We start from the raw sequence: 24852 nt of genomic DNA, 5'->3' as shown, positions 1-24852 counted from the left end.
GGTGGAGCACTGTTTCTAATGACACTGATGACTAAAGTTCTAGGGACGGTATAAAAGGGACGTTTGGATTTGAACATTTCAGACGTCTACGTACTCTTTCACATCACATTCGTTCTTTATGCTCGCTACAGTTTTGTTTACACAAAAACATAGTGATTTCAAGTACTTGTTTCTTCTTCAGTGTCTCCATTAATAACACCCATAAAGATGTTTTTGTAGTTGGTACATGCCAGGTTATCACATATGTTCCAGTTCTCGAAATTCATAGTAAGGAAAAAACAGTCCTTACGGGGACCTATCATTTATAGGCCGTGGATTCAGATTTCAATTTCGATAATTTGACTCTTGTTTACTATGTGTTGTTGTAATAAGAGATTTGTCTTTGAGTGTTTTGTAAAGTTTAGCATTTGATCCATGTTACTAAAAATATATATATGTGTGTGTGTCTGTGTATTACAGCAATTTGACTCTTGCGTTTGTCAACACTGAACAGTAACTTAGCAATACTAAAGTTTTAAGTCTATAAAGTTTTTTCAAAGTTTAACATAATTTAAATCGAGAAATAAATTAGATAAATTCACCTCATTTTAGGTAGTAGGAAGAAGGTCGCACTTAACAACAGAATGAATTTCGAGAGAATAGACCTTTGATTTAAGTGTCACATGCTAAAGACTTGTATAAATGGATCCTTTAACGTATTGAAAAGATGCTTGGTTTTTTGTTGTTGTTTCGATAGGCTTTCATTCAAAATAATCACTTTAATTGTCTGGGCCACAGAAAAGTATATTTGCTCTGGCTGTTTTGCAATTAGAAGAGTTATTATTACGTGAAATAGGATCAGGTTTTTTTTAACTAAAAAATTCTAGAGACAATTATTCGAATGAGGTTGTATTTGTTAGTAAAAATCATTAAATGATGTATAAATTTTGTTAGCCCATGATATTAACCGTTCAAAATAAGAACTAAACCAATGGATTTGAAAAAAATTCCAGCTCCGTTTTCTTGTTTCTAATAATATCACTTTTATTAATTTCAGAAAGTTTATATTCTAATTTGTTCGATAAAAAAATGATAGAAAACTTCTAACGTTCCTTCTTTACAAACAAAATACACGCCAACTCTAATAATAGTAATATATTTTAATATTATATTGAAATGACATTTCGGTATTATACAGTCTTGAACGAGTGTATGAAAACGTACGCAAATTTTGTTTAAACTTGAACCAAAAATCAATAACACGCAACTTGGTATATATTTAAAGTACTTAATGGAATTAAACATTACAAAATGTTGAATCAACATTTATTATCTTACGATATTTACAATGAAAAAAACAAAACAAAAGACCACGATAACTTTAGTATCCATTAAGCATACTTGAAGCAGCATCTAGGGATTTGTCTGTAAACAATTTTACAATATAATCCCACACTTTTATTCTAGTAAGCTCCAGTTTTATATCAATTTATACATGAGATAAAAGATTACGTAGTGATGGAGAGGCAAAAAATTCATCTGTATTATGATCTAATGGGTTTTAAAAAGCTATCGTCCAGACCTTATTGAAGTTTTCTTTACAAAATGAGTTGGGGAATAATACCACTTCTGTTGAAGATAAATAGAACCTTTATTTCAGATCTGCCAGTATTTCAGTTACTGCCAAGTTAAGGGTGATTTCAATCATTAATTTGCATAATACAATAAATATATTAAACTTATCATAGAATCAGTCATGCCCAAAAGGGTTGTAATGCTCAATAATTTATTATATGTTTCTAGTAATAATCACTTGTCTAAATTTATATAATTAAACGAATAACGTGTGTGCGCTCGTGGGAATCTTTTTAAACTTCATTAGATTATGCAAAATTGAAATTAAAATTAGTAGGAAAAAACGGACGACGTCATCATATGCTTCAGAGAGGAGTGGGTATCGATAGTACTATGGATTGCAAAGGTATTTGAGGAATGGATTTGTCATTCATCAGAGCTCCATCTCAGACAACAGAGTTTAAGTCTGAAGGTTTTGTGTGTGAATTCCTTTATTTGTTTATGGACAATTAGAGTACCAGTACCGTGACCCTGATGAGTAGCGATCTGTGAGCAATATCATTGAGTTTTAATACTTGCCCCCGATACACAGGTTTTGAAAGCGTTCTTAGATCCGAGTCCCTTACTAGATAAGTTGATCGGTTTGTCAATTTTTTATCAGACTATTCGGCTCAAAGTGTCTTTTGTACTAGAAATGTTTGGTGAATATCACGTGTTGTAGAATAAGTTTAACCAACTTAAATTTAATTTTGCAGTCACTGAGACGCCTCTTACGGCCATCAGATTCGTTCAGAACTCTAAGTACCTAACCTCATATATGAGAAATCTAGGCTATAATTCTGGCTATAGGTTAATGATTTCTATTTGTTTCATGGTTGGCTAATTAGGATTGAACTATTAGTAATCTTGTGATTATCGACAACACGCAGATATGAACTTTAAAGTAGCGATTCAGTAGCTGAGTCACTAGAAGGAAAGTATTAGCTATTAGGACATAGTGCCTGAGGGTTATATGGAAAAAGAAAGGTACATAATTTTAGGTAGGAATTTGTCCTATGAAATTTGAGTCTGGTTTGAGACAACTAATAATTGTAAAGTTGAAACAAAACTGTCGCAGTTTTGTACATAAACATTTTGTTTTGTGGTCGTAAATTAAATTTGTGAGAGGCATTATTTTGTGAATTAACAAAAACATTACTGCCACCAAATCTAATTTAGCTTACTGTGATTGTCTTTAGACTGAATTAAGAAACATTGTGTTTCCAGATATATTACAGGAATAGACTACTACGAGAGTCTAGCGAAAATCTTTAAGAACAAGGCAGTTGCGATAAATGTTATCCATATTTATTTGTTTGTCATGAGGTTAGTAACATTATCTGATAACCAGCAACAGAGATGTGTTAATACAAAGCTGATTAAGAACGTCTGCATAATTTACCTTGATCTCCATTATCGAAGTGATGTGAAATATTTTAAAGAACCCAAACGGATGTGAAAAGTTTGACTTAGATTTGCTTGACTTTTTCCATTCATTAGTTGAGTAAAATGCCTGACGACTAACAAATGAAATCTTTCATAAATCCGATCGAGGTATTCAATTTCATTTCTACATTGTTAAGGCTTTTGTTTCCTAGGTTGTTAGACGTTAGGGAAGCAAAATCAACCGATGAATAATAAGCCAAATTCTCTAAAGAATCACCAGGTTTGAGAAGCTTCAACTGGAAAGAGTTAAACTTTTCGCCTGTCAGGGTGCTCCGTACTCACTTTTAAAAAAGCAACATAATTTGGAGACTAAGAAGTAAAATCTTTAAAAGATCTAGTCTGGTTAAAGGTGTAACAATTCATATGCTCATAACAGAATTACAAATACGTGTGGTGTGAAGTGTGGTAACGGAGCCCTGCATTTAACTATCATTTGATCACAGTTCTGAAGTACAGCCAAGAGATATTCTTCTTAGTGTGAAGAAAAACGTGTGATGTAAATGATTAAAACAGGATAATCCAACAATTTCCTTGAGTAAAGTTTTTAAAACGTACGTACACAAACACACACACATGACATAAAATGAAGACTCAGAAAACGATTCCCAGTGGATCAGCTATAAGCTTGAAAACATATAACGCTAAAATGTGTGGTTCGATGCTTGCTGTGGGCACAGCATAGATACCCCATTGTGAGGCTTTCTGCTTAACTATAAAGAAACAAGAAAACATTCATATCCAGAAAATTCTGAAAATAAGTTATAAGGTTGACATTTTAAAATTATAATATACAAAATCGATTTAATGATCCACATTATTATATTTATGAAAGATAAAACTTGTTTTTAAGTAGAAAGTTATATTTTAAAATTGTCTTTTACTTGCAGTAAAGTGCGTTATTTTACACTTTGTGTGAATGTTGTTTTAAGTCTTACTTTCTTTGAAATCTGTTTATAGAAAACATCTTAGTTCAGGTTAAAACTTCGTTTTCTTTAAGATGTGAACAACATTTCATCTTTGCAACACGCCAGTAAGTCTCCTAGTGTTCATAAAAATCTATTGAAGCTTTCAATAGTTGAGTTGATATATATTTAGTTTCCTTTTTCCAGACTCATAATAATATGTGATAGACAAATAAAAGCGTGGCAGATAATGACAGATTCACAATGAAATGAAGCTAGGTGTACTCTTACAGCATTAAACTTATATTATTCCCAGTCTTTATTATAGTACGAAACATAGGATCCAAATAAATTTACTTACCTTGTATATTTAATCCGACGGTCATTAATTTGAAGTTATCTTGATACTGGTTGCACAAGATTTTTTACGTACATTTATTCCACCATACACATAGGAGAAATGTTGAAATCTGTAAAATATCCTGAAACAGTTAGAAATTTCGCCATTTCAACGTCTTAAGAATGTACAGAAATGAGCACAGTAAGGTTTTATACATAACATGTAGGTAAAATGGAACATAATATCACTATATGGGTACTTATAGCTTCTTTGATTGAAAATATGGTTGTCGTATTGTCTTTTGATAATTTATATGGTTTAACCTCTTTCGTTGTTTTTCTCAACTACCATTTACACAAACACAAACGTAGAAAGAGAGATGATGCATTGACAATGGATCTTAAACATATAGTTGTTAGAATTATGTCGAAATGAAAGATTAAGTTGTTTTACCATATTATCACTCAGTACAGTCTGTAGAGGATGTTTGAAAGTATTCTATGGTTTACACATGTCCAATTATAATGAATGGTATAGGAATTAAATTGTTAAATAAAATCTGAAAAAAAAAGTAAGCCGAGGGTGATAAAACAGTTTGTTTGTTATTAAGTGCAAAGCTACATAATGGCCTACCTGCTCTATGCCCACCGCGGGTATCGAACCCCATTATTTAGATATCCGCAAGCTCAGCGCTTAGTAATCGGAGAGGAAACCATCTTTTCTCTCTATTTAGCAACGTATATTGAATGTTTTACAATGTTCAAGAATACATAAAAACTTTGCACACAACAATAATTACTTGGGATTTTTGTCCTTCTGTCTTCTTGCTAATTCAATCAACCGTAACTTAACTATTGTGTAGCTGAATTACGGTTATTATCCAACCGTGTTAAATACCATATTGACGCTTATATAATGACAATAAGCACAGGTTATTTTCAGTAATATTATTCCAACTCAAATAGAAACGAATCCAAGCTTAATTTCTGAATATCGCTTATTGCAATTCTGATCTTTTTTCTATAAAGTTAAATACCATAATACCCGAGAAGCTAAAATAGTTATTTTCTGATTTAAGATAATAATAACAATAATGTGTTTCATAAGTTATTAAGAGAAATATAGTCACAAAACAAACGCAATTTAAATACCTAAATGTAAAATATAGGTACGGTGTATAATACACCTTTATGAAATAATAACCAATAATAATTTTCAAACTGTAACTGCAGTTGGAGGTCTCAACTTAGATCACTTACCAAAATAAGGCACTTTGAGCAATAAAGATAGAACGAAGTCGTCTTCGTCACACTGAACTTTCTTGCCTGCTTTCCATTAGAGGCGTTTCACAGGTGGCGCCACTTTCTTCGTTGCTCTTCTCGGAAATGTGACGTCTCAGTCTCGTCTCGGAACATTCTGGTCTAGAATCGTGCGATATGACGTTTGCGAAGCAATGCGTCGCTATTGCTGGTGTCAGTCCTTCGTAAGAAACGTCGTCTCTCTAGTAAAAAAACTCCCAAATTAAGTTTAAGTAACGTCTCTTTAACCTCGACAAATATAATCTTGCACACATCACTGCTTTTAAATCAGTTATTATCTGTCTTTTTATGTTTATTTATGAAGCCGTTTATAAAAGAAAGATGCAAAAAGTTTTTGTTTGTTTTTAGAATATTCTTGTAATGTTAATCAATGACTGTATTTGTTAGCTGTCCCTAATTCTGAATTTACAGACTAGATGGAAGTTACCGGCATCCTTCGCCAATTCTTGTCTAACTACATAGCGGGGTTTGACTGTTACCTTTATAACGCACACAAATTCCCAACAAACGGGGCGCTTTTTTTGGCAGTAAATAACAGGACGCAAATGTTGGATCAGAAGACCCATATTCTGCTATTATAACCACTAGGCCACGCTCAGTCCAAAACTAAAGGAGAAAAAGGTTTAGGGTGATCTACTTAACTCTCTATATTGGCGAATGGCTATATTCAGTGGTTCGGGCTATCGACCACCCAATCATGTACTTCTGCTGATTCACTTATTCATGCTTTTGTGTTTTATCATTACAAGATGTACTAGTAAATAACGTTTAAAGTGCTACATTAAATAGGAGTAAAAAGTCTATTTCATGGTAAGAAAGGAACCAAAAGAAGAAAGAAGATATAAAAGTGTGTGTTCCAAAGGAACATAAAATAGAAAGTATTATGTCAAATGAGATTTAATAATTAGTAACAATATTAATGGGGCAAAGTTCTGGGTAATAGAATAAAGCTAGCAAGAGATAAAAATGTATGAAAAAGTAGAGCAAATAAAAGAAAGAGATAGTTAAGCAAGGCATGATAATAACAATTATATATATATACATACATATAAGGCAATCCAAATAGCCATAACTACTATATAATTAGAGAAGCTGATACTACGTCCATTTAATCATACAATTAACCATTTGTTATAAATCTGAACAAGACTGATTGTTTATAATGGTATCAAAGTTTCGTTTTAATATAACATTTAATACTATTTGTTTGATATTGAAATGCCCTGTAGATGCATTTGTTCGGATTTTGTGTGAAAATATGAAAAATATGGTTGTTTAAGGTGGAATAAAATAAATATTCAATTTTGAAAATTACGCAGGCCTGCGATAGTTTTATTATTTTGAAAGTTTTACATGTTCGACAGAAAGTCCTGTACGCTGAATCCATTACGTACAGATTTTTCACAAAACCTCATAACGCAATACATAAATGAAAGACCACAACACGTAGTTTTGAGACTAAAAGACGTAGATTTCGCACCCATAAAAGGATGAATGATGATGTATATTCGTTTGACATCAATGTTCTTCTCTTTTTTCTTCAGTTTGTTTGTATTTTTGTTAACAAACATAATAATAAAACATGTTCATTGTGGTAAACGAAATAATAATTTGATGTAAGAGTTTTTTTTCTTCCCGATTTCTAAAAACTTCTTCCGTGATAGAAAAAAAAGAATATTATTTTCGAAATCTGCGTATCTGAATTACGGAAAGTCCGTTATTAAAACTAAAACAACTTTTCTGAACTATAAATTTGCAGGCCCGTGTTATCAGTAAAATCAAAGTGTTAAATCAAAATATAGGAACTTAAAATAGAAAACAACAAAGTAATTCAAATTGTAAGTTCAGTGTAAAAATTATCTTAGAGAATTAAACGATACAATACGTAGGTTGTGAGGAAAATGTAAGGTTACCATGCTTCGAGCATTTTTGTAATAATATGCATACACGCATAATCTAATTTAACTATTTTCTAGACGTCCACAGTCTGTTCATAAGTTATTGCAACTATTTTCGTACAAAAACGTATATGATGTTGAAAATGTTAATTTACTTTACTATTAGAAATATTTCACACTAATAACAAATTGTATAAAATAGGAGTCACTAAATATTTTACATAGTGGTCACGACAAGTGGTCCTATTTAAGAATCCGTTTCACTCCAGAAGCGTAGATTCATTAGCAATTTTTTATGCACTCTTAAAAATTACCTTTATTCCCAAAATATAATATGAATAAATATGTTTTCCAAAATAATTTGTCGTTTTAAAGGATGAGACAGTGGTTAAAATATTATATTAATATATCATGCACGTTTGTGTGTGTAAATACGTTTTAAGGAAAGAATAAAAATGAAAAGCCATTAATCAATTTGCTGAATCAACTTCTATCGAAATATCATAAAATAAGTGAATTGTTTGGAAGTTACATGATGCCATTAAGTATGTCGAATACATGAGCTGAAAGAATAAAGATATGGAAGAAAACTAAAGTGAGTTAAAAGTAACTAACAAGTAGGTAAACGAGCATTATTTAACAAATTCGATGACGAGGAACCCACTTTGAGACTAATAATGGCTGGAGACGGCTTAAATGGGTAATGAAGAAAAACTTTAATATAAGCTTAACATGACAGCAAATGTACAACGTTTCGACAAGGTTTTGTACCTGATGATGACAAAACCTTAGTCGAAACGTTGTACATTTGCTGTCATGTTAAACTTATATTAAAGTTTTTCTTCATTACCCATTTAAGCCGTCTCCAGCCATTATTATTTAACAAAAGTAAGTAAGTAATTGCTAAGTCAAATATTATAATGTTTCGATACTTATGTTTAAAATATTTTTCGAATTTTTTAAACTAATCCAGAACAGCTGCATATAAAATCATAAAATTTTAAAACAATACAGTACGTGAAAAAACGCAGCAGCATGTAGCACTGCGGTATGTCTGCGGACCTACAACGCTAGAATCCGAGTTTCGATACCCGTGGTGGGCAGAGCACAGATAGCCCACTGTGTAGCTTTATGCTTAATTACAAACAAACAAACAAACGTGAATAAAACTGGGGTTAAAAAAAGAAAGGAAAACATGTACGAAATTATCAGCAAAGTGGTATATAAATGTGCAAAATGTTTACAAAATATTTGAATTAATACAAGAACATTAGGTGCTGGAAGGTAAATTTCGAAGTTAAAATTAAACTAAATAAAAAGCTAATCTAATGTGGTTCAATAAGTGTTGAAAATACTATGAAATTTAGAAATAGCACTATAAATGAAAATTTTGCTCATTAAGTAATATAAAATTGATTAGCTGATATGGAACTCGAGCAAAATTTTAACAGAAAAATATCACTTCAATGTTAAAGAATGAAATTATTTTATGTCAAGAAGAATGTCAGTTTAGACTTGAGTTCACGTCAAAGTGATTGACATCTTCTTGGAAAGATGAAAATGTTACTTTAATTATAAGGATTAGGTACTTAAACATTTGTTTAACAACAAGTAAAAGCTTGAAATAGTCTATTCTTTCACAAGTTCTTCAAATACCTATAGAATGATAGGTTTCTTTTTTGTGAGTGTAAAACACTTAAAAACACCATTTCGAATTTCGATACCTCACTACTATAAAGGCCAAGTTTCATTCGGTGGTCATGTCCAGGGTCACTGATGAGGAGTGGAATTCTTCGAAACTAGTTTGGCTCACAGACACATTCTCAATGAAAGAATAGACCATTTCAAACTTTTACTTGTTGTTAAACAAATGTTTAAACAACTCTGTTCAACTATGTATCAGCTGCCTAGTGTCGGCTAAAAATACGAAAAATTAAATTGTGACGGAATGCTACAAGTTCTTCAAATATCTCTAGAATGATAGGTTTCTTTTTTTGTGAATGTAAAACACTTAAAAACACCATATCGGGATTAAGTACTGTTTGTTTTACGACATTTATATGATTCATCGAAATTCATTGTTATTTAATTTCAGTTCAATTACTGAACAGTAAGTATGCCAGGTGCAAAATTTCAGTAGAATAGTGAATATGGAGACAAAATATTTCTTCATTCTTTGTTATTTAAATTTGTATCACAATTCGAAATTAACGTTTTTAAAACACCCCTAAATGAAAATAACTATTATCAGTAATTTAAAAGGGAATTGATGTTGGTCTGAGGATTTCAGAGCAATGAATACGAATATACCGCTGGTTCTCTTTAAAATACTAACCATTTATTTTTCATATCGACAGTCACCGTAAATGAATTACTGAAATCATGTTTTATGTGCGAACTTAAAAATCTTTCATGAACTCAAATTTATTTTAAAATTTAGCCGCTTAACTTAGATGTGATAAAATACACTTAAGATAAAAACTTGCTTTTGGTACGTGTATTTTGATTATATGTTGTTAAGCCCAAAGATACACAATGGGCTAACTATGCTGAGCCATTCAGAGCCTAGTACGTGTATTCATGATTCACCAGACAGACCAAGATTTAATAAAAGCAAGTTAGAATCACTCACATTTCCACCAGTGTAACATATTTTTAAATTTTAAACAAGAAGGAATCCCCAATAGCCGTGGCACTTGAAATTATTTTAGGTTGAATTAGAGTAAAAATGAAACTGCAGTGTGTTAATTTACTTTCGACGTTATATGAACGATTCTGTTTTTGAAGATTATTGAAAAGTTGTGATAGAAGGGGTTTGAGTCCAAAATCGTAATTACATCTCAAATCGGTCAAGAGATGACTGAGCTATGAGGTAAACGTTTTTATTTGGAAAAAACAAACAACTCAGAGCCAGTTGATAAGAGAGTCGATTTTGCAAGTCACTAACTAATCCACCTTTTACAACTGCAAAATGGTTGATAGTCAGCAGAGTTAACGATAACGAAAGTGATAGGAATTTCGATATGCATTCCCGAAATGTCATCCTTAAAACGTGAGTATAAATTTTAATTAGCACACAATGAAATGGGTTAATCTTCACGTTAAAAAGTTTTTATTTAACAAGCTTTCTCAGGACCGTCAACTGAACAACTTTGAGAAAAGCGATAACCGCAGAGCGCGTGTCTAGAGATCACGTGACATGTACTCGTGACCATTCTAAAAACAAAGTTCTTCAGTTGAGCTAACAATATCGTTGAGACAGGGTCGAACGTTTGTCAATTAAGAAAATTTTAACATGACAATCATCCTGTTTCATTATGTAATAGTTACGTTTTTGATATGCATGTATTGCATCAAAGTAATTGAACCTATGAACTCTTTTTACGTTAATATTATCTTGCTTTTGGTGACGCTGGAGGACAATTCGTAACTACAGTAATTGATTAACTACACCGTCGTCTCATGTCTATAATTATCACGTATTAATTTATACACTTTTGACTTTTATAGCTATCTTAACCAAAATGATAACTTCTTCAGGAATTGTGAAGAAAGTTCGATATGCTACGCTTGGCGAAACTACAGACTTCTCTCCTCTAATTATTTTCCATACAAATATGCAAATGACCCCCCTCTCAAATGATCCTATAGCATAGCCACAGAGAGTGAGAAGAATACAATACGAAAAGAATGTTTATTACTTCAAAACCTATTAGTATAGATTACATTAAATAAAAAAGGAATATTGTTATAAGACGATAAGAACAAAGAAGCAGGAAAATCTATATTTAAACGTCTGATCAAGATTAATTATTGATCAAAGCTAACTAGTTAAATTAGTGAGGCGGCATCGACTGCTCCAGGAAAAATTATAATTAATCACCTGAACGCCTTGAAGGAAACAGAAGACGTATTGGCAGATGATAAAAAGTGAAAAACGGGTTCTTTTTCACAAACTTGTATTTGCAGCGTGTTAATTTACTTTCGATGTTATATGAACGATTCTGTTTTCGAAGATTATTGAAAAGTTGTGAATAATAAATATATAATAAAAATATAAAAGGAAACTGATTTCTTTTTATAATACATTAAGTGTAAATGAATGCAAGACAACACGAAAGAACAATTAATAATATATAAATATTTAAGGGTAGAGAGGAATGCTCCAAAAATAATGTTGTTATTATTATTTCTGTCTCATTTTCAAAGTTTCTAGAAAATAACTCCTTATTTTATCATCTTGTTAAGGATGTTATTAAAGAGTCGCGTATTATTATTTTTACCATACTCGTATACAATTAAGTTCAGATAAGTACAAGAATATAGCAAGAGCAACCTACGTTCTTAACGATCATTTTGAAAGGACGAAAATGACGTTAATAGTACGAACTTCCGTAAAATGTGTTTTTTTTTCGTGCTTTAATGTGTTTAAGAGCCAGTACCTCAAAAGTGACTGAGAAGATTATTAAACACATTTTCCTCGTAAATTGTTTCAGACGTTTTTGTTTTAATATTCATGCACACGCCACTGTACTAACTGTATTTCAGCAACCAATTTAGATAAATTATCTTTACTCAGTGTGAGTGTTAGAACGTAGTTTGTGTTCACTGCCATTTAGCATATGTAATAAGAATATATAAAGAGGCAAAAGAAATTACCACCGTACTGTAATGGCCTAATTTACTACTTCTTATTGGGTTGCATCTTGAAGATACTTCCTTGATATTAACATTATAAGCGCGAGGGATTATCATAACGTATACAGTATTTATAAACCACAACAAAAACAGCAAATGTTTTACCTTTTTACGTGCATCAAACGACAAGACAGTCAAACACTAATTGAGGAACTACATGTCATATTTAATATGTAATCAAAATCAATTAAACGTCTTGAAAGTAAAAGTTTATGAATAAAAGTGAGCAATGAGTTTCTATACATATGAGAACCAGTATATTCAGGCTTTTTCGCTGATTGATCCTTGTGACACCTCCCCCCCCCCCAGTGGCACAGCGGTATGTCTACAGACTTACAACGGTAGAAACCGGGTTTCGATACCTGTGGTGGGCAGAACACAGATAGCCCATCGTGTAGCTTTGTGCTTAACTTCAAACAAACAAATCCTTGTGACAGAACGTATATAGAGCAAAGAACATTTGCCTTCAAACTTTCACTGTCCGAAGCCAGACAATCAATATATTTTTAAGGTACTGAATCGTAAGTTAGTGATAGACATAAAATGAAAAGAAAGTTTGCATGTACGAGAAGTAATTAACATTGTTTTAAAGAAATAAAAATATTTTACAAAATACAGCTTGTCTGATGAGTTGAAACCTGGTTAGTTGATACTAAAAAGGGAGTTGTAGTGTTGACTATCTGCACATAGAATTACCGACAGATAAACGACGTCTTATAAATATGATAAACGTTTGTATACTCTTCACTTATTTGATAATAATAACACTAACGGTGTAGACTGAGAAAGTCCATAATTGTTGATAATTTACAATATCTACAATTTACAAACCGCAAAGCAATATTTTAAAACATTAAAAGTGCGTAAATATGATTACCTAATACAAATTCAAATTATCCAATGGTCATTTGTGAGCTATGAATACCGAATGAAACTCCTTTATATACACATGTGTATATACTTGTATACTTATAGACTTAACACTAGCCGTTATGTTAATTCTAAAATCTGAAAAGTGAGGACAAACTACAACGTGGGGATCGTAAAATGAGAGGGACCTCAGGAAGTGGGACCTTGCGTAGCATATATCAGATTTAACCTTTATTTGGATTTATCATATGTTAAGTGAAAAAACAAAAAACAAAATGGAACCTAAAAATACACAACATCTCGCGTTCAAAAGGATTTTTCACCGGCTGTAGCTAGATGTGAAAACTGGTTGTTAACGGCCCAGATTCCAGCCCCAAAATATCCACATATCCGTATAGACGATAATGAAATCTGAAACGTCTAGTTAAATAAACATTACTATTAAAATGCCGAAAAGTGTAATTTCTCCTCTTAAGTCTAATGATCTATTACATCACCCAATATAATCACTAATTTATACATGTTGCTAAAATGGGCTCTCACTGGTAATAATCTTGGGTATCACTGTTCAACACGCATGTCTTTAATATCCAAAGTTACTTTTATATGTAGGAAAAGCAAAGTTTGACAGTTTTGAATAAAGCTTCTCTAACTATACTGTTTCGGAATTTTAGTAACATTTTAGAATAATTACCTTTAAACATTCAAAAATATCTTAATAAATCATGCTGTCGAAAATCATTACGTTTATGTCTTGTAAAATTTACGATATAATAATTTGAAATACATTAATAAATCATTTGTACATAAATGTATTGCTTACTTAATTTTTGTTATTAGGAAAACGTTTGGAATCCGTTTTTGTATGCAGATAAAAGCTATTTTCTTAGGCAGATAATTAAATATCGACGATCATATGAACGTTTCTTGGTATAGAAAAATGAATAGATATTCAATATGGAAACTAGCACGAGAAGTATTTGGTATTTGTGTCTATCTTGTGCAGCAGCGAATAATACGATAGTGTCATGGTGACGTACGTAATGCGTTTGCTCTTTTCCAGTTATTAAATGTCATAATTTAATCTCATGCATTAAAATTCTTTAGAAAACATGACCTACAAGCTATTGAATGCATTTTACACGCCCTTTTTGGTAATATAACTTATGGATTTCAGGAAAGTATTAAAAATAAAACAAAACAAAAACTTTTGTATATGTGATCATTGTTAGATTTCAGGCTGAAAGTTATTAACTTGTTTTATTATACAAGGAAGATTTTCAGACTAAACATTAATGTTCAAATAGTATGGGCTATATTATGTTATTTTTATCTTGAAATTAAATAATTTTAAACTGACACAATTGGCTAATCATCTATGCATAAGCATAATAATCAGGCTTGATAAAAGAGTTAGCACAAAGGATTACATATAAAGTGTAATAGACGTAAAATAAGACCCAAAACACGAGAGCTTTCCAATTGTTGACTATTCCTCTTCTTTGTTTTCCTGAAGAAAAATGGTCAACTATTCGAAATCGCTCGAGTTTTGGGTCTTATTTTAACTCCATAATAATCAGGCTTTATGTATAACACAAATAAAAAATTCTGCCTCCTAAACACAGCGGTTTCAAATCAGTTCCCGCAATCGAACCTGAAAACAATTTGAAAATTTGACGACAAATATTGGGAAAGATATATTTATAATTACATCTCTTTTAATGCTGTATTGTAGTTAAGTCAAAGTGATTTTAAATAGAGATAACGGAAAGATAAAGTTACAGGTCCTTAACTCACTTATTTATAGTCTTCTTTTAAACGTATATATTTGTTTAATTAAATAACTAGCTAGCCAACAACCTGTTTAATTGTGGAAAAAAATAATAATTAATTTTATATTTTTCTAAGGGATATTCTAGGGAAAGAGATTCAAGTTTTTTAAAAATATTTATGGTATGGAATTACAGCGGAAATTAAACATTCACAATTGTTTATATAGTACTAGCACATACCCCGTAAAAAATGACGGGGCAAGTACTACCACCCCCACCCCATAGTATACTCTAACCTCACATTTCATAGCTAATTGAAATAAATAAATTTTGCGAAGTCAAGCTTGACCAACTAAAAGGCAGAAAAGTGCAGTAGAGGCAGTCAGACGTCGGTAAATTCCTTTGTGGATCAATCAAAATTAAGATAATTCATTAACTGAATTCGAATAATTATTGGTAGAAATCAGTTAGGATTAACAACTTCTAATATATAGAAAAGCCAGTGCGTTTTGGGAACACTACGTTCCAACAATGAATTTTATATCATGTTGTGTTGATTTCTTAATTTAGAGTCTCCGTTGATTAAAAGAGTTTTTTTTTTTTTTGCAAAAACGATGGTGATATGACAGAAAATAGCTTAATTCAGAAACGATTTTAGTTTAAAATTGAATCGATATTTTTACTTTAATGATAAATTTTATGCACTTGGCACTAATCTAGGGGAACCCACATTAAGTTATTATTTTAGGCTTATTCTACCAACACCCATTACACTTATAAGGTTTCATGCCTCCCCTCCCCCGCCAAAGCCCCCTTGCACCCCGTCATTAAAATCTCAATGGACAGACAGTAATCGAGCTATTCTACTTGAATACGTGCATTCTGACTTTTACGACTCCCATTCGAAATCGAGCGTGACGTGACGTGACCCACATTGACTTTTATATAGGTTAGATGTTTTATTACAAAGAATTTGGTTCCAAACTTAATCTATCGAATGACGACAGCTTTATTTTTCTTCATTCTTGCAGCAGGTGAGCTGGCGTTTAAGGCAAATAAAAATATAGCTGAATTAAACAATATAAGGAAAAATACATAAAACGATAAACAAAACTATTTATAAAACTAAAATAAAAATTTCTACCTCATAGTCTAAATAATGACAACATTTCGTACACACAACGAAAATATATTTTTCATATAAATTCATTGTCTTTATAGAGTTCATAAATATGCCAATACGTACAGTGAGAACAAATGTATAAAGTAACTATTGAGATGATAACCTATTTCTATTTAATTCAACCACAAACTTTCAGAATTCCATTAAGAATATGAATTCCAATATGAGCAAAAATCCGCCACTTAAGTTCTATTTTCTTTCAAATCAAGGAGTGATAAGGAAAATATTAGAAAAAAATCTTACTTTTGTTGATAGAGTGAGGGGATGAATAGATACACTTTCCGTAGGAGTCGAAATGCTGTAACAAGCTTCTTTTGGTGAAGAAGTTCCTTCTAACAGAGAAGAACTTCCATAAAAGGTCTCCATGGGGCTAATTAAACTTATGGATTTTTCTCTTTTTTCGTCGTCTTCGCCCGTCATAAAAGAAGTATCTGAAATGAAATGCTCTTTTTTTGTGGCACAAAAACATATGAAAACAATTGGAACCAAAATTGAAAATTTCAGTTGGGTGGTAGATTATTCACACGGAAAAGATTGAGACAAGAAAAACATCGAACTATATTCATAAAAACAAACACACACATAAAAAAGAAAAACGTAATACAATATCAGGACAAAAAAAAAACCTTCTTCAAATCATTATTGCTTATGTGTGTATGGATAGATGAATAAACCGAAATGGTTTTTTGTGTTCTGGAAAACAAAAAGAAATATACATAAAACGAATGAACATTTTTTTCCACTAACTATTTAATTAGTTAAGGTCTTAGATTATAATACATGAATCTTCTTACGCGATAAGTTGGAGAAAACATTATACTGTTTTTTTTTTTTACAACTAATGTTTGAGCCATGCTTGTATCGTATATGTTGACACTGTCAAGTCCACTTTCTGTTGAAAGAAGTTTCCTTGTAAGTAAGAAAACCCAAATTACTATTATCCAAGAACAATGTCGATTTGAATGATTTCCCTAGGACTTTCACATAAAATGAAGCTGTTTCCTAAATTAGGTTATGGTCATATGTTGACTCTTACGTCAGGAATGAATAATCAGACAGAGAGAGAGCAGCTACATTTATTCCTGTTGACAAATAGTGTTAGTATGTACATAAAAATAATTCATTCAACATTTTACACGGATAACTCATCAGTCACGAATTCATACAATGTCAATAGAAAATTCATATGCATACGAAAGGTAAGGAACATGTTGAAGAAAAAATTAATAAATGTTACACGAAATTTGCGTTTCTTAAGCTTTTAATTCCACAGGATTAAAAGTAAGAGATCCTTGTTGTTTCTTTTTTAATACATGTCTGATTAACGTATCTGATAAATTAAAGACTGAATGAACAGCAAAGGTTGAATGGTAATTAGAAAGCTAAAGAAAAAATATGTTTCCATTTTTTGTATCTTTTATTAAATAATAAATTTACTGCGGAATTATGTTAAAACAAATCTAAGAGAGAGTAAGTATGGGCAGTAATGTGTTAACAGTATGGCTTAAATATTATAGTTTATTTCTAGCCCCATTGATAATGAAATGTTGCAACAATTTACTTAGCGACGAAATTAGACTCTCAGAAATACTTCTGTAGTAAGACATGGATATATTGATTATTGAAATATTCGGTATCTACGGTTTATTAAGGTTTTCTAATGCTACCTTTGCAAAGTGTTGTCAAACCTACATAGAAGAAAACTGATATAAATCTAATAAACCAACCAAAATATTATAGCTTCCTACTGAACTCAAACAATCAATAACATTAGCATCATTTTCTTCATTTATTAGAATGTCAAGTAACTACCGTTGTTTATCTTAGAAGTGTGTAGTTTAACACAGAAGTTTATTTAAATACATTTCATAGGAGTTCAGTATTTATAAAACAAAGTTTTTGGTGTTACCACATCATGAACGCTTTTTTTTAATTTTCTATATAGCTTTAATACAAAATATTCAAAGAAAAACAAAACTCAGACACTAATATTGCATTACGCTACCTAGATAGTCTTTGTAACTTTTAACCTAATGACCAAAGTATAACGAATTCTTTTCTTAGTACTGTATTTTCAGTGACATTCATAGAGAAAACCAACTTTCAAATAAGCTTTTTCACGTTACTTCATTTACATACGAATACGAGAATTAAAACGAAAGCTTTGTTCTTGCTATACCTTCTTATTTCAAGTTCATCCTCTTTGTTCGAAAGTGTTAAGAATGCGTAGATGAAGATCTGTTTTATTTATTCGTAGTGATGACTGTTTGTTTTTCTCCCTAAAATCCTATAGTTTCTACGTTTCTTTACAACAGACTGAAGACATCATTTTAAAGGCAAAATGACATTGACACGCACGTGCACTATGTCGCGTGGATAAAGAGTTTCCATTGTTACTTCATTTCTTAGAAATTAAGCTCAATCCGAAATGCATTGTTTTTTCCAGAAATATATAATTAAAGTGAGAGCAGTGTAAATATTCCCATCTAAAAAATATTGCCTAAATAACTTCCCCTGATTTGGCTTCTGTCTAGATAAAATAGCAGTTGCGTTAGAAACTGTGCATATTATTGTTTTATACTTAAAATCCATTAATTTTTTGATTAAGGAATATCTTATAATGTTGTATTACACCAACGTAATTATTACCTCCAAATGTTGATCTGCTGAGAGTTTGTGCTGGGATTATGTCAGGTCCTTTATCATCTAGCTCACTTAAGTCACTCGCATCTTTCCACAGTGGAGTTTGAGACCTGAAGAGGGAAAAAATAAAACCCATTTAGACTTGAGTTCACAGAAATTTATAGAACAATATAAATTCGCGACATTAGTAGATTAGTTAAGAATTGACAAAAATATAAACTATTGTAAGTATATATATATATGATTAGAATGGATGGCGAATAAAATATCAAAATATTTCTGTTCTGCTGACGAGCTCCACCGCTAATTTTTAACAGAAGACACTGATGTTACATTTATTTTTTTTTGTCTTTAATAAGACTGGTATTGGTTGATCTAAGTTCTAGAGTAAGTTGAATTCAACGAACTATATTAAACTTCACTAAAACACTATCTTCTAGTAAAGTTTTCCTATAATTAAGAACACATACTCTAAACGTCTTCAAAGCAGTCAGATTTTTCGTGTACCTATTTACAGCTAAAGTTACGGCCTCTTTTCAAATTGTAGTTACTCGTTTAATTTAGATAAAATGTAAACAAAATAGGTACGTCAATTTTTTCTAGTGTATATTGTAATTTGTCATTGTTTGTTCCATAACATTTTCCAAACAAAAGTCACGATCAATACTTTTACCAATCTGTTTTTTTTTAGCTATTTGTTCTGTTGTCTCTAATTATTGGATTTTCTGTCATAACTTTTTATGTAACTTTACTGTTAGTTATTGTTTTGAAATTGAAAATGTTGATGTGAAGAAGAGTTGATAAAATAACTTTACGTAATTTATACACAGGATATTAAAACAGTAAGGTTTTTTCATATTTCACCTCTTGCATATCATGAATTCTGTACGTATAAAACAGGATTTGGGGTAAAATTTAAAAATCCGTTTAACTTCTGAGGTGAGCAATATCTTAAAATATATATTATTCTAGTTCACATTATTATTTTAATCGACCAGAGAACATAGAAATATCAGTGAACTTACTTATCTGGATGAGTTCTCCTAGTCTGGCCAGCTTGGAATGATAGATTAATGTGAAAAGTGGTCTGAATTTTTCTTCAGTGTCATTTTTCATGTTAGATTGAAACAAGAACGAGTTAAAAGCTATAATCTACGACTTCTGAGTAAAAAAGGAATGACATCTTTCGTCCTTCCTTTGCTTCTGACTGATGATTCAAAAACACATAATAGCAAACTATATAAAGGGAAAAAATATACTGCAAAGTTATATTGATTTTCTTTGCCTCTATTATTTATAAAAGACCTTAAAATAAAAGCGAAACTGTCTACTTTTCCATAAGAAAAGGTTTTCGAAGTTTGATCTGTGAGAAGAAAACTGATGAATGTTTATAAAATGGAATGCAGTGGTCTTTTAATACCCAGCCCTAATATTTTATAATCACTCTGATTGCCTATTAAGTTACTGAAATTTAAAGCTACACTTTAATGTTGATCACAGAGGATTATAAAAGATAATTTGCAACATAATGCACGTTAAAGAGGGAAGATTGTTTTTCCATAGAGGGATGCGTTATTGATTTTTATCATAATGATATGAAATGTTCTAATTTCATTTTTTAAAAGTTGTATAGCCTAAATGAATGTAAGTACAAAAAATAATTTATTTAAATATTTTGGTCACGAGTTGTTAGTTTAAAAAAATAAATTTCCGTGTGAAATTTCATTTTTATCAAACTTTAGTACTAGTTATGTGATTGTGCTATTGTGTTTCAGAACTTAACGTTTGCAAAGCTAATTGCTTTTGAGCAAACAAAGTCCATCAATCAATCCGCCTATCTACCATTTTTATTTGTATTGAGAAATTTAACTACTAATATATCAGTAGCTTCAGCATTATTATTAAGATAATTACAATGACAAGTAAGCCTGATTACTAACCTGCTAGTTTCGGTATTGTATTGTACTAAAGCGTATTAACTCTATACCAACAAAGAGTTTTATCACATATTTTAAATCATGTACTAACCTTTTCTTTTGCGCAAATTTTTATACTTGATGAGGATGACAACAACGACAGCAGCTACAACAAGAAGAGCTACAACAGCAATAAGAGCAACTAACACAGGTCGAACAATGACTGATTTTCCCGTCTTTCCTAAACCAAAGTAAAGAAAAACACGTAGGAAACAAAATCAATGACTTATGTAACATCTTTTCTTCGCTGATATGTAGAAATAATTTGCAGGCTCAACGAATAAGTTAGGTTTTTGTAAAACGAGAACATTATTTTTCTCACTTATCGAATATATATATATATATATATTCTGAAATTTGCTTATACTAGCTATATTTGCTGTTACAGAAATAATGACTGTGCGGATAATGCATAACTCTATTTCTTTTGTAATTTTTTTTTAAAAATACACTTTTACCATCCCAAACTTTTCATTTCTTATTTTTTCAATACGTTTCACTCATCTGTTTACTAAATCTGTAGTTTCAAGTCAAGACAACCCAAAAAAAAAACGAACCGACCGATTTACACGTGTTTGGTGTGTGGTTTCAGTTGAAGAGAAAACTTATAATTGCAACACAAGAAATGCTTAGTTTTGCTTCAAGTGTGTAAATAACACGAACTACATAGAAAGAAACATACAAGTATTTGCAGGGAGACTTGTGTTTATAGTCTATAAATATTAAAAATCCTCCACTCTTGTTTGCTGTACACTTAAAGTTACTGACTTTATTTTAAAACCATTCCTGCAAGGTGATAAAATCACTTTTGATTGAATGTATTTTATTCAAATTTCTCTTAATTAGTTTTTAATAGCCACGTATCAGTCGTCAGGAGATTTTCTTTTCAATACCAGAAGTCATCAATTTTACTTGGTCTATGACAGTCAAAACTATATCTAGAATAATACTCTTATTGTAATACAAATAATTCTATGCAGTTGAGAAATAAGCTACATCTCGAAATAAGTAAAAGATTAATTAGAGTAGCGCGAGAGAAAATTATCGGCAGTCAAATGTGATTGTAATCACACTTATTTCCCCAAAGACCATCACTGGTTCTCCAAATTAGATATTTTACTGAACCTTTATGCAATACATATATCTTCAAGGTAATTATTGTTGTACACATCCACGAAATGCTTTTGCAAATAGGCCAATAATTATATAAGAAATTCACACAACCAAAAATGTCAGAGAACATTTCATTCATTAAATATCGATACCTAAACTAAATGATGGAATTCTGACTTTTTTTAATGAAGAAAACGACTAAAGACGTTTGCGAATGTTTATTATTGTAGAAATATCTCACAGCAAGGAAACGTCCATATTCGACTCACTACCAGAAATACACCAACGGTATTTCTAGTTTTTTAAATCACTGAATGATGCCTGACACAAATCGTCTTGAACGTTGCCCAGGCGTAGTTTTAAGAGATCAGAAGCGACTGAGTATGTCAGAAATCCTGTGCTCGTGAATTGTACAAGTAGTTAAAACACAATGTCGGATATTCGTCTAACTTAAGAACTTCATGAAGACTTTCGTACTTTTTCGTTGAGCATAAATTTATCAATGGTTGTTAAAATAGACAATTTTTTTTTTACACATTTCTCTGACGGTAAAATTCATCATTATTGTGGTAGTTTTAAAAAGGAAAATCCATACGCCTATTTTATGTAGAGAAGTTTTTTAAACTATGCTGCATAAATAACAATGCATTACATAACAAAAATTAATTAAATCTCAAACTCTTTAATAAACATCGGGCATAGAATATTTCGTTAATTAAGACAAAATGCAATAGAGTAAGCAACAGAAGAAAAATAATCTAAGCGCCAACGATATAATTACACGACAGTCTCACGTAATGCTATCATTTGTTTATTTTATTTCATTAATTTGGGTACTTAAACAAAATAATTCGCTGTACTTCAGTTCTGATTGAATTAAGTAATTTAATGCAATATGATATAGTTAAGTAATTTTCCATGAATTATGCAAATTGGTTTTTATTGATGATTCACTTCACTTAGTATTTAGTTTGAAAACTTCAAACCTATAGTTACAGCGTTATCTAATGAACTGGTTTTTTTTTTACTGATGAGCAGCAGTTAAAAATAAAACAAACGAGTAAGTTAGTTTACTACATTTCACACAAGATATACTTCTAAAGCCTTGGATTGTTTTATCACTAGAGTTTTTTTATTCTGATATATTGTTCCCTGTTTTAAACTGTTTGTTTGTTTTTTATGGATTTCGCGCAAAGCTGGCCGGCCCTAATTTATCAGTGTAAAACTAGAGGGAAGGCAGCTAGTCATCACCACACACCGTCAACTCTTGGGCTACATTTTTACCAACGAATAGTGGGAGTGACCGTCACATTATAACGCCCCCACGGCTGAAATGCCGAGCATGTTTGGTGTGACGGGGATTCGAACCCGCAACTCGCAGATTGCGAGTCGAGCGCCCTAACCACCTGTTTTAAACTACATGAATTGAAATTTGTGGATAGTTTGATTTTACATAGGGAAATCGTGAAGTCTGATTAACCTATTCTATAACGATTACGATCTTTGTACCAGCATGTCTGTCAAGTTCTCCTAGCAACTATAGATAAAAGATAAACATTTTATGCATATAATAATCTATATCAAAAGCCCTATAATACGCGTGATTCCAAACTTTCCGTAACTTTCACTATGTATAGCTTTAACATCTGTATTGAGAATTGAGAACATTTTTCAAGATAAAAGACAAAAATCAACAAACTTCAACGCTCCTACATTGTTTATCTGTATGTTTATTGTCGTTGTGGATGAGATTAAGTGGGTTCAACCACGCGCCGTTTAGAACAATGTATAAAATAACATTTTAACCCATTGGTAATTCTTGAATCATATACAGACACTTGGATCAAAAACTTGATGGTGTGGCAGACGAGATTAACTTCATTATAGCAAGTAGCTCAAACAGTGAACAAGGTGTCAGAATAAAGTAAATCCTGGCGATAAAAAACCCAAATCTATATTGAATTCAAATCCATCAGCTATATAAATTCTTCTATTCTCTATTTTATTTTAGTACTCTGATTGACTACTTTCTTTGGAATCTCAGTGAATATTGGGTTAAACAACCATTTTCTGCGATAATGTATGATTTGAATGTTATTCATTATTTCAAAAGAGTCACATAATACACATTCTGCAATAAAAACGTTACCCACACAATTATACCACTTCCATCAGCTTACACTGTCGGTACAAGACAAGAAGGGTGATGTATCTCGTATGTTTCCCTTCATATTCTATTTTATCAGACAATACAGGAAAGGATAAAATACTACTCGTAAGACCAGATCACATGTTTCCAGTCATTCATTAATCATGGATTGGGCTTTAAAAATTATTTAAGCCATTCTTTCCTGTTTGCATCTGAGATAAGTAGTTTTAGGCTTGTATCTTGCCATATGGCAGTTTTGTAAAGTCCTTCGCAAGATTTGGTTGGGCATAGTTCAATCCTAATGACTGTTAAAGTTATCGATCAATAGGAACATGCTCTAACGCCTGTTGTACTTTACAAGCCCATCCATTGGACTTTTACGTCGGTTAATTACCAGCAGCTGATGGCATAGTTTTTTGTAGTGACAGACACATTCACTATGAATTGACACTCTTGATAGAATCTAATGACAGATGTCTTTGAACAGGCAGAAAGAAAATGGTCTTTGATAACAAAGATACTTCTAGACAGACAGCTACTATCGTACGTCTTTTAAAATTTTAAAATCGTATTCATTGCATAGCAATCAAGATATCACAACGTTTATACAATTATAGGGCTCAAGCAATCATATGGTACGTTACATGATTTGTCTAGATAGCATATGCATATAAATAAAATGTTTTAAAATATGTTTGTGCGTGTGCGTGGAGGAGACCTACTAGTGGTCAGTCAACGTAGATCATTATATATATATTATGCTTTTAGCTTTAGTTATGTCACTGGATTGGAAGTTCTGGTATAATTATTGTTTTAACTTGGTATGGAATACGCTAATCAAACACTTAAAACTTCTTTATTTCTATCTGTCATTGGATCACTGATGCAGTATATGTATAATTGTTAGTGACATAAGGATGCTTATCAAATTCATAAATACATTAGAACCG

The 24852-nt window shown here is 31.3% G+C and overlaps 1 protein-coding gene across 6 annotated transcripts in view; it reads right to left on the bottom strand.

The window, feature by feature from the left end:
* LOC106478637 (synaptogenesis protein syg-2-like) overlaps positions 1 to 24852 on the bottom strand; it is a 263962-nt gene that overhangs the window by 6654 nt on the left and 232456 nt on the right. For 2 of the 6 annotated variants that reach the window (XM_022382272.1, XM_022382268.1), the window contains exons 9-14: positions 20693 to 20821; positions 19690 to 19720; positions 18671 to 18774; positions 16265 to 16452; positions 5541 to 5782; positions 4303 to 4411 (exon numbers count right to left, since the gene is read on the bottom strand). In XM_022382272.1, the coding sequence (XP_022237980.1) occupies positions 5588 to 5782; positions 16265 to 16452; positions 18671 to 18774; positions 19690 to 19720; positions 20693 to 20821 (647 nt within the window). In that variant the 3' untranslated portion in view covers positions 4303 to 4411; positions 5541 to 5587. Of the gene's footprint in view, positions 1 to 1102; positions 3750 to 4302; positions 4424 to 5540; positions 5783 to 16264; positions 16453 to 18670; positions 18775 to 19689; positions 19901 to 20692; positions 20822 to 24852 lie in introns of those variants that run through there. The other 4 variants (XM_022382269.1, XM_022382270.1, XM_022382271.1 and 1 more) reach the window with 4 other exon arrangements.

Source organism: Limulus polyphemus, unplaced genomic scaffold (assembly GCF_000517525.1).
Source record: "Limulus polyphemus unplaced genomic scaffold, Limulus_polyphemus-2.1.2 Scaffold236, whole genome shotgun sequence".
Lineage (NCBI taxonomy): Eukaryota > Metazoa > Arthropoda > Merostomata > Xiphosura > Limulidae > Limulus > Limulus polyphemus.
This window is presented reverse-complemented; position numbering and strand designations above follow the sequence as displayed.